Here is a 15,436-nt window from a genome sequence, read left to right as displayed (position 1 = left end):
ATTAAGGGGCAATAATGGTCAAAGTAGAAATCTTCTTCCAGGGTGGGGGGAGTATGCACGACATATAATTAAGCCTATTCAATGTATTAACATTGTGGTATCTTCAGGACCCTTATTTGCCCCGCTCAGGACTCTTATTGCCCTTTTAGAACGCGTCATCAATGGTCATATTTCAAATGAATGAAATGAGTCCCATGTAACACATTTTGTCATATCAGATCAATAAGGATCCCATCTTTGGATTTGCACCCATCTCTAGGATGGGAGTTCCCCGATCTCCAATTTTGGCTGATGTCCCATCATCAAAGATCAGAGAGGTAGCGGCACATGGAACAGTTCTCTCAATTCATTGTGATGGGAGTTCTGAATACAGCCAAGAGAATTTGCCCGGCTTTCCAATTGACCTGAATGTCTTGAATGACTTATCTGCCCCGTTAATCTGCTTTTCCAGCCTCCTTGTAACCCAGCTATGCAATAGTCCTAAATAGCAAAGTTTTTAGATAAAGCTAAAAAAAAATGATGATATCAAGAAATTAACTTATGTCCATTTTTTGCTTTCCAGGTGGCAGGACAAGAAGGAACCTCGTATACCCAGGAAAACAATCATGACAAGGCTCTAAACTATTTGACCCTAGCCAGCAATAATAACCCTAAATACCTCCGCCAACGTGCCGCCTGCCTTCTTCATTTGGGAGACTACCAAAGAGCGGTCACTGACATGGACAAGGCTATCCAGAGGCACAGCGCTAACGACCTGAAGTCACAAGTGGAGGACTTCTGCTGTAAGGGACACCTTCTGCTACTGCTGGGGGAGGATGAAGCTGCCTGCAGGCAGTACATGAAGGCTCTGAGCCTGGACAGCTCAATCACCCTGTCGACCATTAGCATTACCCCAGGGAGGCCTCGACTGGCAGAAATATTCTGTCGTGTATCACATAAATATCATGAACAGAAGATTTTGGAGGAGTCATGGAAAGTGACTGAATGTGGACTGCTAATTGATGAAACCAATCAGGAGATGAGGAAACTCAAAGCCAAAATTAAAAGAGAAGCATCAGGATGTATTGTCCATTAGTGTAAAGATATAGAAAATACAACTCAAGATGTATAGAGGAATTTTCTAATAATCAAGTCCCCGGAGGAGCCAGGGAGTCACACACCGGTGTAGGAAACATGGTCAACTTAGCTGGTATGGGTGGGTGTCTATAGGCAACAAAATATGTTTCCAGCAGTAGTCACCAGTCATAAGAATGTAGAAGAAGCAGTTACACTCAGACCCTGGTGCTAGAAAGTGCTCAGACCCCTCTGATAAGAAAAGGTGACCTCGGTGTTATAAATGCTATTGAGGAGCAGGAGCATTACGTTACGTCTCTGGATGGCACTTCTAAAAATTTGCTTTGCAGCAAGTTCATAATGCATTTCTCAGCAGGGGTAGATTATGAGCAAAGGAAAAATCTACCAGAGTAGGGAGAAAATGCACGACATACTGTATAACTAAGCATACGGAAAGTCAATACATTGCTCAGGATTCGTTTTATAGCACCATTTATAAATAGTCGCAATTCAAATGAATGAGCCCCATGTAATACCTTTAGTGAATTCTATCAGACTTCCGATTAACACAACTCCATTAAAGCAGACCTGGTACAAGAATACACAGTACTCATAAATAGATCTTCGAAATTTTGAGACTGATGTACTTACTGTTAAAATGCACATCAAAATGGCTGTAAAACCTAATATTGAAAAAACATTTTTTTATAAGTCCGGCTGTAAAGTAAGAGAGCTCAAGAGTCCAAGTGTTTTCAGTCTCCACCAAGCCTGACAGCTGCAGCTTGTACTGAGTAGTGTGAGATATCTGCAGGGAGGAGAGACACTGAGGAGTTGAAGTCAGTGAGTTGTCAGCACAATTTTGCAATTCATGCAGATTGAAATGATACCTTTTGTGAAAAAAACATCGGCTTTGTTGTCCTTCTTTAATCACCGTTTAAAGTTTTCTAATAATTAGATTTTGGTTCACAGGGGCCGAGCTGTACACTGGGTTTTCTCCCGGTCTGTGATTACCCGGACCCTTCACCTGCCTCCGGTCTTTAAATGAGAGGTCATTCATGAGATTTAAAGCAAAGGAGGCAGATCATTCAAAGACAAGATGTAGGCGGAGGGGCCAGGGAATTATAGACTGGAGGCAGGTGGCAGAGCCGCAGAATCATGGACCGGAGGCAAGCAAAAGGGCCAGAGAATCACAGACTGGAGGCAGGAGGAGAGGCCGGAGAACCACAGAATGAAGGCAGGCAGAGTGGCCTGGGAATCACAGAATGGAGGCAGGCAGAGGGTCCAGGGAATCATAGATTGAAGGTAGGTGGAGGGTCTGGGAAATCCCAGACCGGAGGCAAGCAGAGGGGTCAGGGTATCACTGACCGGAGGCATGTGGAGGGGCCATGAAATCGCAGACATGAGGAAAGCAGAGGGGCCGGGGAATCACAGACCGGAGGCAGGCGGTGGGGCTGCGGAATCACAGACCGGAGGCAGTTGGAGGGTCTGGGGAATCACAGACCAGAGGCATGTGGAGGGGCCATGGAATTACAGACCGGAGGCATGCAGCGAGGCCACAGAATCACAGACCGGAGGCAGGTGGCTTGGTAACAGAATCACCCAGAGGCAGGCGAAGGGGCCGGGGAATCACAGACCAGAGGCAGGCAGCGGGACCGTATAATTATGGACCAGAAGCGGGCGGATGGGCCGGGGAAGAATCACAGACTGGAGGCAGATGGATGGGCCGGGGAATCACAGATCAGATGCAAGCAGAGGGGGCGGGGAATCACATACCGGAGGCAGGCGTAGGAGCTGGGGAATAACAGACCAGAGGCAAGCAGAAGAGTCGGGGAATCACAGACAGGAGGCAGGTGGAGGGTTTTGGGAATCAGAGGAGGCAGGTGGTGGTGTTGCCAGAGAATCACGGACTGGAGGCAGATGAGGAGGCTGGGGAATCACAGACCAGAGGCACATGTAGGGGCTGGGGAATCCCAGACAGGGACAAGAAGACTCAATGTACAGTCTGGCCCCTGCACTCCGAAATCTAATTAGCAGAAACTTTTCAAAGGGTGAATAAATAAGAACAACAAAGCAGATTTCTTCAACAAAGATATCAATGTAATCAGTATTACAGCACCACTACAGCCAAGGCTTTACTTTACATTGCAAAATCATACTGACAGGTTCTCTTTAAAGGATTATATGATCATTCTGAAATGTATTTTCAAAGTAATTGCTCAAGCCTAAATCGGTCCAAGAGATCCATTTAACAATGTATACAACTTGTGTTGTGAAATCTGGCAACAGATCTGCTGGAACCTGTTTAGATATTGATTGTTTCTCATAAAATGTTTGTTCACGAGGCACAAGGTTCGTTACGACTCCTGCTAACGGCTTAGCTCAGCTGGTTTAAGCCAGGACAGTTAGGGTTCAATGGGGCTAATCTGTACGTGGCTTCCCACCATAGATTCCTAACATGTCACTTAAAGGCTAGTTTTTTAAATGCCAGGGGAATAAACCTGTGCCCATATTTCCCATTTTTAAAGGGGTTCTCCAGGGATAATTTTATCAAGAGCAATGTCACTGTTACAACACAGTATAAACCACATGAGTTCTTGAGCGCATTGATTGGCTGCAGTGGTAAAGTGTTCTGTAGTAATGACTGCTGCACCCTGTCAACAAACACTGACGCAGCAGCAGAGAGGCAGCCATGGTCATTTTTAGGGTGAGCATTTGGAGTTTGTTACTTTTTATGTCTGCAAACATATTAATTAATAAAATCCCCCGCAAAAAAAACTTTAAAACTACCTTTACCTTTTGTATATTGGTTTGTAATCCGTATCAATGTTTACCTTGATATGTAGCATATTTTCTGAGATTTTTAGATCATTTTCTGTAATTACATAGAATAGGAGCAGCTCTGGGTCACTTTAGAGAAAGTTTTTCTTAATGCAGAGTCCATAGTAACCTCGATTGTTAACCAGGGCAACAAAATCAATCACCCTGATTCTCTTTAATATATCAGGAGATTGTTACATCCCGTCATATAAGGCTGTAGCACCCCTATAATACTGATTGTGGTAGGGCTTTCAAGGAATGTACCATATTTAATGTAATCTATACATGTAAACATAATTGTGGCTGATTACAACCTGCTGTATAAAATGTAAAAAATAATATATGAATATGTATTAATTTAAACTGTCTTCAATCGGCGTGTTAATAATTAGAATAACACTGTTCAGTAATCAGGTGAATCTTGGAAAATGCCTTTAAGGTGCTCTGTTTAGTAAGACTGCGTTAACACTCGTGGCTTGCAAATTCCACTTGTAAATTGGCATATGACCATAGTAGCCAATCAGGATATCATGAGGGTCAATGTTAGCATGAATCTGTAGACACAACCTCACAGGGCCATGCTATGATTGGATGCCATGGTCCTGTGATGTGACATCTCTATGAACGTAATACTCTAATTGCCGCTTTACACGCTGCGACATTGCCAGCAATTGCTAGCGATGTCGATTGCGATAGTACCCGCCCCCGTCGTACGGCCGATATGTGGTGATTGCTGCCGTAGCGAACATTATCGCTACGGCAGCGTCACACGCATATACCTGTTCAGCGACGTCGTTGTGACTGCCGAACAATCCCTCCTTCAAGGGGGAGGTGAGTTCGGCGTCACCGCGATGTCACTAAGCGGCCGGCCATTAGAAGCGGAGATGAGCGGGACGTAACATCCCGCCCACCTGCTTCCTTCCCCATTGCCGGAGGCCGCAGGTAAGGAGATGTTTGTCGTTCCAGCAGCATCACACATAGCGATATGTGCTGCTGCAGGACCGACGAACAACATCGTACCTGCAGCTGCAACGATAATCGAGAATAGGGGGGCATGTCACCGATTAGCGATTTTGAACGTTTTTGCGATGATTCAAAATCGCTCATAGGTGTCACACGCAACGACATCACTAAAGCAGCCGGATGTGCGTCACAAATTCCGTGACCCCAAAGACATCGCTTTAGCGATGTCGTAGCGTGTAAAGCGTCCTTTAGGCTATGTGCGCACAGCTTTTTTTGCGCTTTTTTCGGGTACGTTTTTGTGTGTTTTTGGGCTCAAAAATGCATGACTTTGCTCACCCAGGAAAGTCTATGACTTTTCATTTTTTCTGTCCTCACACAAAAAAAAAAAAATGGACATGTCAATTCTTTCCTGCATTTTACTGGGTTTTTCACCCATGCAATGCATTGGAAAAACGCAGCAAAACACAGTGATCAAAAATGCACTGAAACGCAGTGATAAAAACGCATGCGTTGTTATCACTGCGTTTTTGCCGCAGGTGCGTTTTTTGCGGCCAAAAATGCAGCAGTTTTGAGAAGTGCAAAAACTTCATAGTGCGCACATAGCCTTACCCAGCAGTTTGAGGCCTGGCCATGGGGGTAACAGACGTCTCTGATGGTGGTGTAGTAGTAGTGGAAGCAGTGAGCGCAATGTTAGAATGTTGCTGATAGAACGTAACTCCCAAGAACGTCTTGTAGGATTCAACTGTGTTACCTCCAATCAGTCCTGCTCAGTTGGATGCAGGATTCCAGCAGTATAATAATGACACAAGTTGTTGTACTGGTTTGTCCCGGCACAATATGAGCTCCTCGTTTGATGTGTGTGTGACGCCCTGGCAAAACAAGGTAGTCACACGCTCCCACACAGGGTTAAATCAGCCTGAAACCCTAGTCACACCCTCAGGGAAGGACAGGCACACCAGTGGGCTGGACCAGGCGGAAAGTAAACGCCCACCTTGGGGTCTGGAGAGTCCGGGGCGGGAAAACAGTTAGATAAGTTCTGGTGTTTGGAGGAGTAAGGAGGAGAAGCTGACAGGTGTCAGGGTCGGAGCCCTGACACAAAGGCTAGATGGCAGACGGTTGTCACCGCCAGCAGGAGACGGGAAGATGGCTCTGCAGATCCGAAGAAGACCGGGGCAGGGTTGTAGTCTGCCGGTACCGACATCGGAGAACCGTCCCGGAAACTGTGCACACCAGGGGGTACTCGGACCCTGAAGCCAGGACCGGCACTGACGGCCTAGCTAATTAACCATTGAGGGCAGGATTCCAGGTCCTGTCCCAACCTAAGTCCCGAAAAGTAGACAACCACCCACAAAGAGGGATAGGGCATCCGCCAGAGCCCGGTAGATCCCACAGGTCAGCATCTGACGGGCACGGCTCCCAACCAGAGGACCGGGAGCGGACTCCTGCGTTACACACCGAGAAGCCTACACAACCACCACAAAGTGCAGAGAAAAGAGGCAGTGACCCTCAGCCTGCCCGGGTGTGGGACCAGATACACACGTCTGCGGCAGCCGGCCACCATCACCTTGGTTTACCAAAAGACTTGTGTGATTGATTCAACAGTGAGTAATATCCCCGGTCTGACTGGGTGCGCCGGCCCCTGCTGTTATCATCCCCTGCACGGATACATTGGGACTAGGGGCATCCATCCCTGCCTACGGAGGGGTTAACATCCAACTGCCATCCCATTGCCCCTGGGAGCCCCATAACAGCGGCGGTGGTGCTACATCTCACCACACACCGTGGGTGGCGTCACAGACAGTTTTCAACAACTCCCGTACAAATACGTCCCCCTTTTATTCTGAGTGTCCGCGTGACTCCCGGGTCCGGTAGAGTCATACCGCAGATCCGGATCCAAGCAACATGGCTGCTGGCACGGGGGCGGCACATGTGCAATGCCACAGCTGGGAAATCTTGGCATCCCTGACAAACAAACCCGTGATGTTTCAAAACATGTTCAATTGAGGTCTTCAGCAGCCTCCGTACTCCAGAAGTGAAGTCACATGCTGTCATTCTCCGACTTTTACCTCGTGGTTTGCTGCGTTGCCAGAGGCGAAATCGTCCAAGATGACTCAGCCGAGGCATCGCACACGTCAAACGAGGAGCTCATATTGTGCTGGGACAGACCGGTACAATACCTCGTTTCATTATTATACTGATAGAATCCTGCATCCAACTGACCAGGACTGGTTGGAGGTAACACTGTTGAATCCTACAAGACCTTCTTGGAGTTACATTCTAACTCAAGAGTCTTTGATGTGAATCTCTGGCATTCACTCCATGATTAGAAAAACTGAGTAAGCCTGTAGGTTATTTTTATTGAGGTATTAATCTGTCCCTCTGTGTTGTTACGGCTATCCAGAAACTCCATCATGATCCAGGCTAGTATCTGCCGCTGTGGTATCTCCCAGCTCCGGTCTAGTCATGTCAGGGGTTAATTTCTCCCTGCCTAGTTCTGGTTTCTGGCATGCTATATCTGGGTGCTGCACCTCTGGTTCAGCGCCAGTGATAATCTATGTCTCATAGTGTGTGTAGATGGCTCTGTTGAGGTACCCGATCTGTCCTGCCGTGTACCCTCTCCCGCCTAACTTGTGTCTGTGTGTCCTCCCCCGTCCCCATTCCGCTTATACCTATATTCATAGTTTGTACTTCCCAGTACGCTCCTGTCCCTGACTTGGCTCTGTCTCTCCCTTGGGCTTTCTCTATTACCGTTTGGCTCCTGACCCCTTTGCTTGCTTCTGACTCTGAGTTTGTGTACCCCTCATACATTGATTTGACTTCCTGTTGCTGACTTGGCCCTCTGACTACTCTGCTGCCACCTTGTGGTTACTCTGCTGTACTACTCCGGGCCACATCTTAGTGCAGCGTGACATCCCCCCTTCTCATGGTAAATGGTTTTTTGTTGTTTTTTTTTAGAGATTTATACAGCTTCTCAATTACTAAAGCATATCAGGTGACTTAGGACCACCATTTTCTTTTGGAGATTGGTATAAGCGCAGTAATGTAACCTATTTTTTACACTGCACTACTGATAGGAGTGTTTTTCGATATTATTAGCAGTTGATATTATATCCCCCCCTTCCTTCTCCCTCGCTGTCTCTTTTTGCCTTTCATGGTGCAGATACCACTGAACTATTTGTTATCTCTTTTTAAAAAAATGTACCTAAATTTGGTAAAGACGATTTACTTTATGCATATCAATTCAGTAATGCTTTACATGGTAAGATAAAATATAGATTCAACACCAAGTTCTTTTTTAGTTTGAAAATTCCACAAAAATTAGGATTCAAAAAAGCTTATTATATGGAAAATGGAGAATATGCTCAAGTCAATGCGTTTTGGGTAAAGATCCTTAATCATGTTCCTCTTTCCCTGCCAAGATTCAAAATACAGGAGACAAGTGTTCAGTGAACAATTCCTAATACGAAAATGTTATTCCAAAAAAAAAACAACAATGTATCATTGGCAAGGGTATATATATAGAGTGCTGTCCGGAGAAGTCCCCTGAGTGGTGGTACCAGAGGAGATACCAACAAACCACTTTTCCTTTGCCAGAATGTTTGGATGGAGGGCTTGGCAAACACACAAAATGTTTGCCTTAGATGATTGAAAGCTTAGCTGTAAATTTAGGAGATTACATTTTAACTGAATGGAATGTTCTTGAATACTGAGCATCTTCAAAATATTCCTTATTATACAGGACATTGTGGTTTAGTTACTTAAAGTGCCTGTCTGCTAAATAAGGTTCCTGAATTTGATTCTCAGCTGTGCTTTTCTTTTCTTCACGTAAGTTCACCTGTTCCTGTTCCTTACACATTCATTCAAATGAGCACGTTTTGCAAGACAAAGCATGTTAGAACAAAACTTTCCAGCACGACAAGGATGGGATTCGAACCCACGCGTGCAGAGCACAATGGATTAGCAGTCCATCGCCTTAACCACTCGGCCACCTTGTCCTGGTTGGCAACCAAATGTTCGAAAGGACACACTACTCATCCTCCTTTCACTGAATCCTTTCGTATACAACGTTCCAGGGCAAAAGCTACAAACTATCAAATTATGTGTCCCAGAAGGTTTACATAGGTCTCCTACAGCTTGCTTTAAATTATATCAATCATGAATGCTCCTCACCCATATATTTATATACACCATCGCTCAGAGGAGTCACACACTGCAATATCGTTAATGAGACCGGATGTGCGTCACAACCACCGTGACCCCGACGATATCTCCTTAGCGATATCGCAGCGTGTAAAGCCCCCTATAGTTTTGATGCATTCAATGTGAATCTACAATTTTCAGAGACATGAAAATAAAGAAAACTCTTTGAATGAGCTGTGTCCAAACTTTTGGTCTGTACTGTGTATATGTATATGTATATATATATATAATAATTTAATTCATTTATATAGCGCTATTAATTCCACAGCGCTTTACATACATTGGCAATACTGCCCCCATTGGGGCTCACAATCTAGAGTCCCTATCTGTATGTCTTTGGAGTGTGGGAGGAAACCAGAGAATCCAGAGGAAACCCATGCAAACACGGGGAGAACATACAAACTCCTTGCAGATAGTGTCCTTGGTGGGATTTGAACCCAGGACCCCAGCATGTATATGTATCTATATATATATATATATATATATCTATATATATATATATATCTATATATATATATATATATATCTATATATATATATATCTATATATATATATATATCTATATATATATATCTATATATATATATACTGTATATATATATATACTGTATATATACAGTATATATTAATTTAGCATATATCCACATTTTCCGAGACCAGTGCTGTCTTCATTTTTCCGACGAAGAAGCTTGTTTTTGTGGGGCAAGCTCGTGTTTTTATTGATACCATTTTGAGGTGGATAAAAAATTTTGATCACTTACTTTTGTTTTTTTTTGCGGCTTTGTGGCGACCAAAGCAAACGCAATTTTGCTGTTTCAATTTTTTTTTTTTTCTAATTCTTTACCCGTCAAGTTAATTCACTTTGCATTCTAATAGACTAGAATTTTACAGTTGCGGCGATTCAAAATATATATTTTTTGTACATTTTTTGTGGTTTACTTTATTCATTAACAACAAAAAAAGACAGTTGCACTCTGAAATACTAAAGCATGCAAACAATGAAATAGATATAGAAATGGCCATTTTTGTATGCTAAATATCTCAATTTTTCCTAGATTTCCCTAAGCAGTAATGCATATCTCTATTCTTGCATTCATTGTTTGCATACTGTAGCATTTCAGATTGCAACTGTCTTTTTTGCTATATGTCATGTTCAGATTATTTTATTCTTTAGTCTTCTAAGGGGACATGAACTTTTGAATCTCCAGTTGCTTATACTATATAGAGTACGGTAATACAGTTTTGCATTACATAGCCAAAATCAGTCTCCTATGAATGCCAGTCACAGGCTGGTCTTCATAGGAGCATTATCAATCAAACTTCTGATTGCCACTCATAGCTGCAAGACAGTGGTGCTCTGTGGTAGGGGATGACACTAACTTAAATATGCAATGTATGTTTTATTGCTAAAGCAATATATGAAAATAGAAATCATTGCCATTCAAGGTGATGTCCCTGCTTTTGATATGGGCTTATGCATTGATGCTGCATGTTTACGTATACATGTTACCTGATCTAATCAGCCAACATGTGCAGCTAAGATGTGTTGGTAGATCGGAGATACACCCCCTTCTGTTAACTAATTAAATTTCATGGTTAATGCCTGACAGCAGGATTTAACGCACCCTGGCAGGGAGCTCTTAATTTCTTGCTGCTATTGGCACCCTGTAGCCTGATCACGGGGTGCCGATGAGTTGTCTTGACAGCCAGGGGTCATCTTATGACCTTTGTCACTCTCATAACATAGTTCCTGTGAAAGAGGGCTGGGCGCCAGCATTCACAAGAGATCAGCATTTCTGCTATATGGAGGGATGCTAAAGCACTGCTCTGATCAGCAGAAGCGATCAGAGTATCACTGCTTCAAGTCCCCTGAGGAGACTAATAAAAACAAATAAAATTTATAAAGAAAACGTTTTAAAAAATATAATAAAAAACACAAAAGTTTAAATCACCCACTTTTGTCCCATTGCAGATTAAACAAAAAAAAAAAACACCTACAGTTTTTCATATTTCCGAATTCAAAAATGTCTGATCTATCACAATACAAAATAAATTAATCTGAATGGTAAAGGGTATAATGAGGGAAAAAAAATCAAATACCAGATTACGTGTTTGGTCGCTGCACCATTGGAATAAAATGCAATACCTGACGATCAAAACATCTCATCTACCCAAAAATGGTATCATTAAAAAACGTCAGCTAAAGACGCAAAAAATAAGCCACCACTGAGCCCCAGATCCCAAAAAATGAGAACGTTTCAGGTCCCAGAAATGGCGACAAAAGCACAATTCTTGATTGGAGAGGAAAAAAAAACGAAAACTGGATAATCACCGGGTGGTAAAGGGATTAAAGAACCACTACAGTGTTTTATTTTTCAGAACTGGAGTGGCTCTTTAAATTTAAGTCCCTTGAACCCTGTCTCATACTCACCCAACGGTGTTTTTAATCCTTTTTCAGCACTGCTACCATCCCATGGTGCCATCTTGTGCTCATAACCTCTGCCTGGCCGGAAGTCAGAAGTTACCTCCCAAGCTTTCAATACTAGTCTACAAGAGCCAGAATAAGGATCTCATAGGATAGGATCTCATAGACTTGTATTGAGTTGTGACCTCCGGCGCGCTCCATGAAACACTGGAGCTGCCGTCAGGTGACAAACTGCCAGAGACCTACGGAAGCATCGGTGAAGACAGATGAAGACGGTGGAGGGAGAGTTTATGAGACAGGGAACAGAGGACTGAAGGCCGCTTTACACGCTGCGATATCGTTACCGATATCGCTAGCGTGCGTACCCGCCCCCATCAGTTGTGCGACACGGGCATATCACTGCCCGTGGCGCACAACATCGCGCGAACCCGTCACACTACTTACCTTCCTAGCGATGTCGCTGTGACCGGTGAACTGCCTCCTTTCTAAGGGGGCGGTTCATTTAGCGTCACAGCGACGTCACTAAGCGGCCGCCCAATCAAAGCGGAGGGGCGATGATGAGCGGGATGTAACATCCCGCCCACCTCCTTCCTTCCTCATTGCCGGCGGCTGCAGGTAAGGTGAGGTTCCTCGTTCTTGCGGTGTCACACGTAGCGATGTGTGCTGCCGCAGGAACGACGAACAACATCGTTACTGCAGCAGCAACGATAATTGAGATTAGGGGGGATGTTACCGATTAGCGATTTTGAACATTTTTGCAACGATTCAAAATCGCTAATAGGTGCCACACGCAATGACATCGCTAACGCGGCCGGTTGTGCGTCACAAAATCCGTGACCCCAATGACATCGCTTTAGCGATGTCGTAGCGCGTAAAGCGGCCTTTAGATTTAAAGCACCACTCCAGAGCTGATATAACAAAAATGCTATATTGGTGCTTTAAATGAAACAATAATATGTGATCAATATATGTAGAATATGAAAACTGTACCTAATCAATACAAATGAGAACAACAAAGTATATAGATAATAAATAAATTGCAGTCCAGTCACAAGGTAAGTACATCTAATATATAAAGGTGTGTGTGTGTGCGTGTGTGTGTGTGTGTATCCGCTAAAGGAATCTGCACCGTCGCATGTAAAATCATGATATTTTGCACATACACCTCATGTGACTCAGGGAGTGTCATAGACTATGTTTTGAGGGGAACATTCAACCCCGGGCTGTACAATTATACACCAAAAACCTGCTTACATTAACGTCAATGGAGCTGGGAGCTACAGATCATTAATAGGAGCTGTGATTGGTTGCCATAGGAACGAAGGACATTTTTAGTATAAGAAGCTTATGTGTGAGGTAATATGATATCTGTGGAGAGATGGATAGAGATAGATAGACAGAGACAGACACAATTAGAGACAGAGAGAAAGAGGCAGATAGGGTAAGAGAGACAGAGACAGACAGGGAAAGAGACAGTCAGAGACAGACAAAGAGACATACAGAGACAGACAGGGAAAGAGACCGACAGATACAGGGAAAGAGACAGACAAAGAGGCAGACAGGGAAAGAGACACACAGAGACAGACATGGAAACAGACAGATACAGAGAGAGACAGGTAAAGTGACAGACAGGGAAACTGACACAGGGAAAGAGACAGACAGAGCTACAGGGAAAGAGTCAAACAGACAGAGAGAGACAAAGGCAGACAGAGGCAGACAGGGAAAGAGATACAGACAGACAGGCAAACAGACAGAGACAGACAGGGAAAGTGACAGACTGACAGGGAAAGAGAGACAGACAGAAAGACAGACAGGGAAAGTGACAGAGACAGACAGACAAAGATACAGATAGAGAGACAGAGAGACAGACAGAGCTGGGAGAGAAGGACAGTGGGAGATAGACAGAGAGACAGTTACTATTAGAGTTGAGCGCGGTTCGTGGTTCTCCAGTTCGCGGTTCGAGTAATTTTGGGGGCTGTTCTAGATCGAACTAGAACTCGAGCTTCTTGCAAAAGCTCGATAGTTCTAGTTACGTTCGAGAACGGTTCTAGCAGCAAAAAGCCAAGCTAATTACTAGCTGGCTTTCCGCTGTAATAGTGTAAGTCACTCTGTAACTCACACTATTATGAAATTTCAGCGTATAGTGTGCGGGAACAGCGCATTCAGATCACTGCTGCTGGGATAATGGCGATCGCCATTTTTTTTTTTCCTTGTCTTCCTTCCCTAAGCGCGCGCGTGTAGTGGGGCGGGCCAGCATGTCAGCCAATCCCAGACACAAACACAGCTAAGTGGACTTTTAGCCAGAGAAGCAACGGCATGTGTGATATGATGTCCATGTCGCATGTACCTGCATTATAAAAACGGGTATCTGCCCATCCGGACGTCATTATCTGCCTCCTGCGTCTGGGTGTCAGTCACCGTTGGCGTAGCTCCTGTCTCCGATACTGCTGTGTACGCTCTACACACAGCGCTATATAGAATAGGGATAGAAGTTTCTATTAGCCCTTGTAAGGGCTAATAACAGCAGGCTCAGAGTCATAGGTGACAGTCAGGTCCGTGAAAACAGATTTTAACAGCAACAGATAAGAGTGTCTGTGCAGCTAAGCTCAGGGACTTCCTCGCTGCATTTCCCCATTAGGAGGGATAGAAAGTGAGGCTTCCTTTCCTGTAAACTGACCCACAACCCTGCCACTGTATCCTCCTGCCATTTGCACACTCAAGCTCATTGTTACTAAGCCATTATACTAGCAAACACTGAGTAAACTTAGTGGCATCCTAAAAGTAGCTGTTGGACTTCCATTAGTGTCCCACTAGTTCAAATCTATTTCCAGCACCTCTGCATTGCACACTCAAGCTCACTGTTACTAAGCCATTATACTAGCAAACACTGAGTAAAATAAGTGGCATCCTAAAAGTGGCTGTTGGACTTCCATTAGGCCAGAATCACACTTGCTAGTGCCTCGCGTGTAACGCGCGCGAGTCTGTCATGGCAGACACTATGCATACAGGAGCATCTGAGCTGCATAGAGATACATGCAACCGACCCGCTCCTGTCAGGGGAGTGTGCGGCCAAGCCGGGTTCTACCATGGGAGACTCGCGCGAGTTACAAGCGAGGCACTAGCAAGTGTGATTCTGGCTTTATTGTCCCACTGGTGCAAATCTATTTGCAGCACCTCTGCATTGCACACTAAAACTCATTGTTACTAAGCCATTATACTAGCAAACACTGAGTAAACTTAGTGGCATCCTAAAAGTGGCTGTTGGACTTCCATTGGTGTCCCACTTGTGCAAATCTATTTGCAGCACCTCTGCATTGCACACTGAAGCGCATTGTTACAAAGCTATTATAATACCAAACACTGAGGAAACTTAGTGGCATCCTAAAAGTGGCTGTTGGACTTCGATTATTGTCCCACTGGTGCAAAGCTATTTGCAGCACCTCTGCATTGCACACTCAAGATCATTGTTACTAAGCCATTATACTAGCAAACACTGAGTAAACTTAGTGGCATCCTAAAAGTGGCTGTTGGACTTCCATTATTGTCCCACTGGTGCAAAGCTATTTGCAGCACCTCTGCAGTGCACACTCAAGCTCATTGTTACAAAGCCATTATAATACCAAACACTGAGTAAACTTAATGGCATCCTAAAAGTGACTGTTGGACTTCCATTAGTGTCCCACTAGTTCAAATCTATTTGCAGCACCTCTGCATTGCACACTCAAACTCATTGTTACTAAGCCATTATACTAGCAAACACTGAGTAAACTTAGTGGCATCCTAAAAGTGGCTGTTGGACTTCCATTAGGCCAGAATCACACTTGCTAGTGCCTCGCGTGTAACTCGCGCGAGTCTGTCATGGCAGAACCCGGCATGGCCGCACACTATGCATACAGGAGCGTCTGAGCTGCATAGAGATACATGCAACCGACCCGCTCCTGTCAGGGGAGTGTGCGGCAAGCCGGGTTCTACCATGG

At 44.5% G+C, this 15,436-nt stretch overlaps 1 protein-coding gene and 1 non-coding gene across 2 annotated transcripts in view; one reads left to right on the top strand and one right to left on the bottom strand.

Moving 5' to 3' along the window:
* TTC34 (tetratricopeptide repeat domain 34) overlaps positions 1-4,212 on the top strand; it is a 150,252-nt gene extending 146,040 nt beyond the window's left edge. The window contains exon 7 of the mRNA XM_075327959.1: positions 563-4,212. Within this exon, the coding sequence (XP_075184074.1) occupies positions 563-1,075 (513 nt within the window). The 3' untranslated portion in view covers positions 1,076-4,212. The remainder of the gene's footprint in view (positions 1-562) is intronic.
* A 4,534-nt stretch (positions 4,213-8,746) lies between these two features.
* On the bottom strand, positions 8,747-8,828 carry TRNAS-GCU (transfer RNA serine (anticodon GCU)). Its single transcript has one exon. It is a non-coding gene; the product is annotated as a tRNA-Ser (tRNA).
* Positions 8,829-15,436: the final 6,608 nt, after the last annotated feature.

This window comes from Anomaloglossus baeobatrachus, chromosome 11 (assembly GCF_048569485.1).
Source record: "Anomaloglossus baeobatrachus isolate aAnoBae1 chromosome 11, aAnoBae1.hap1, whole genome shotgun sequence".
NCBI classification, from domain to species: domain Eukaryota; kingdom Metazoa; phylum Chordata; class Amphibia; order Anura; family Aromobatidae; genus Anomaloglossus; species Anomaloglossus baeobatrachus.
Note: the sequence above shows the minus strand (reverse complement) of the source record. Positions and strands in the feature narration are given on the sequence as shown.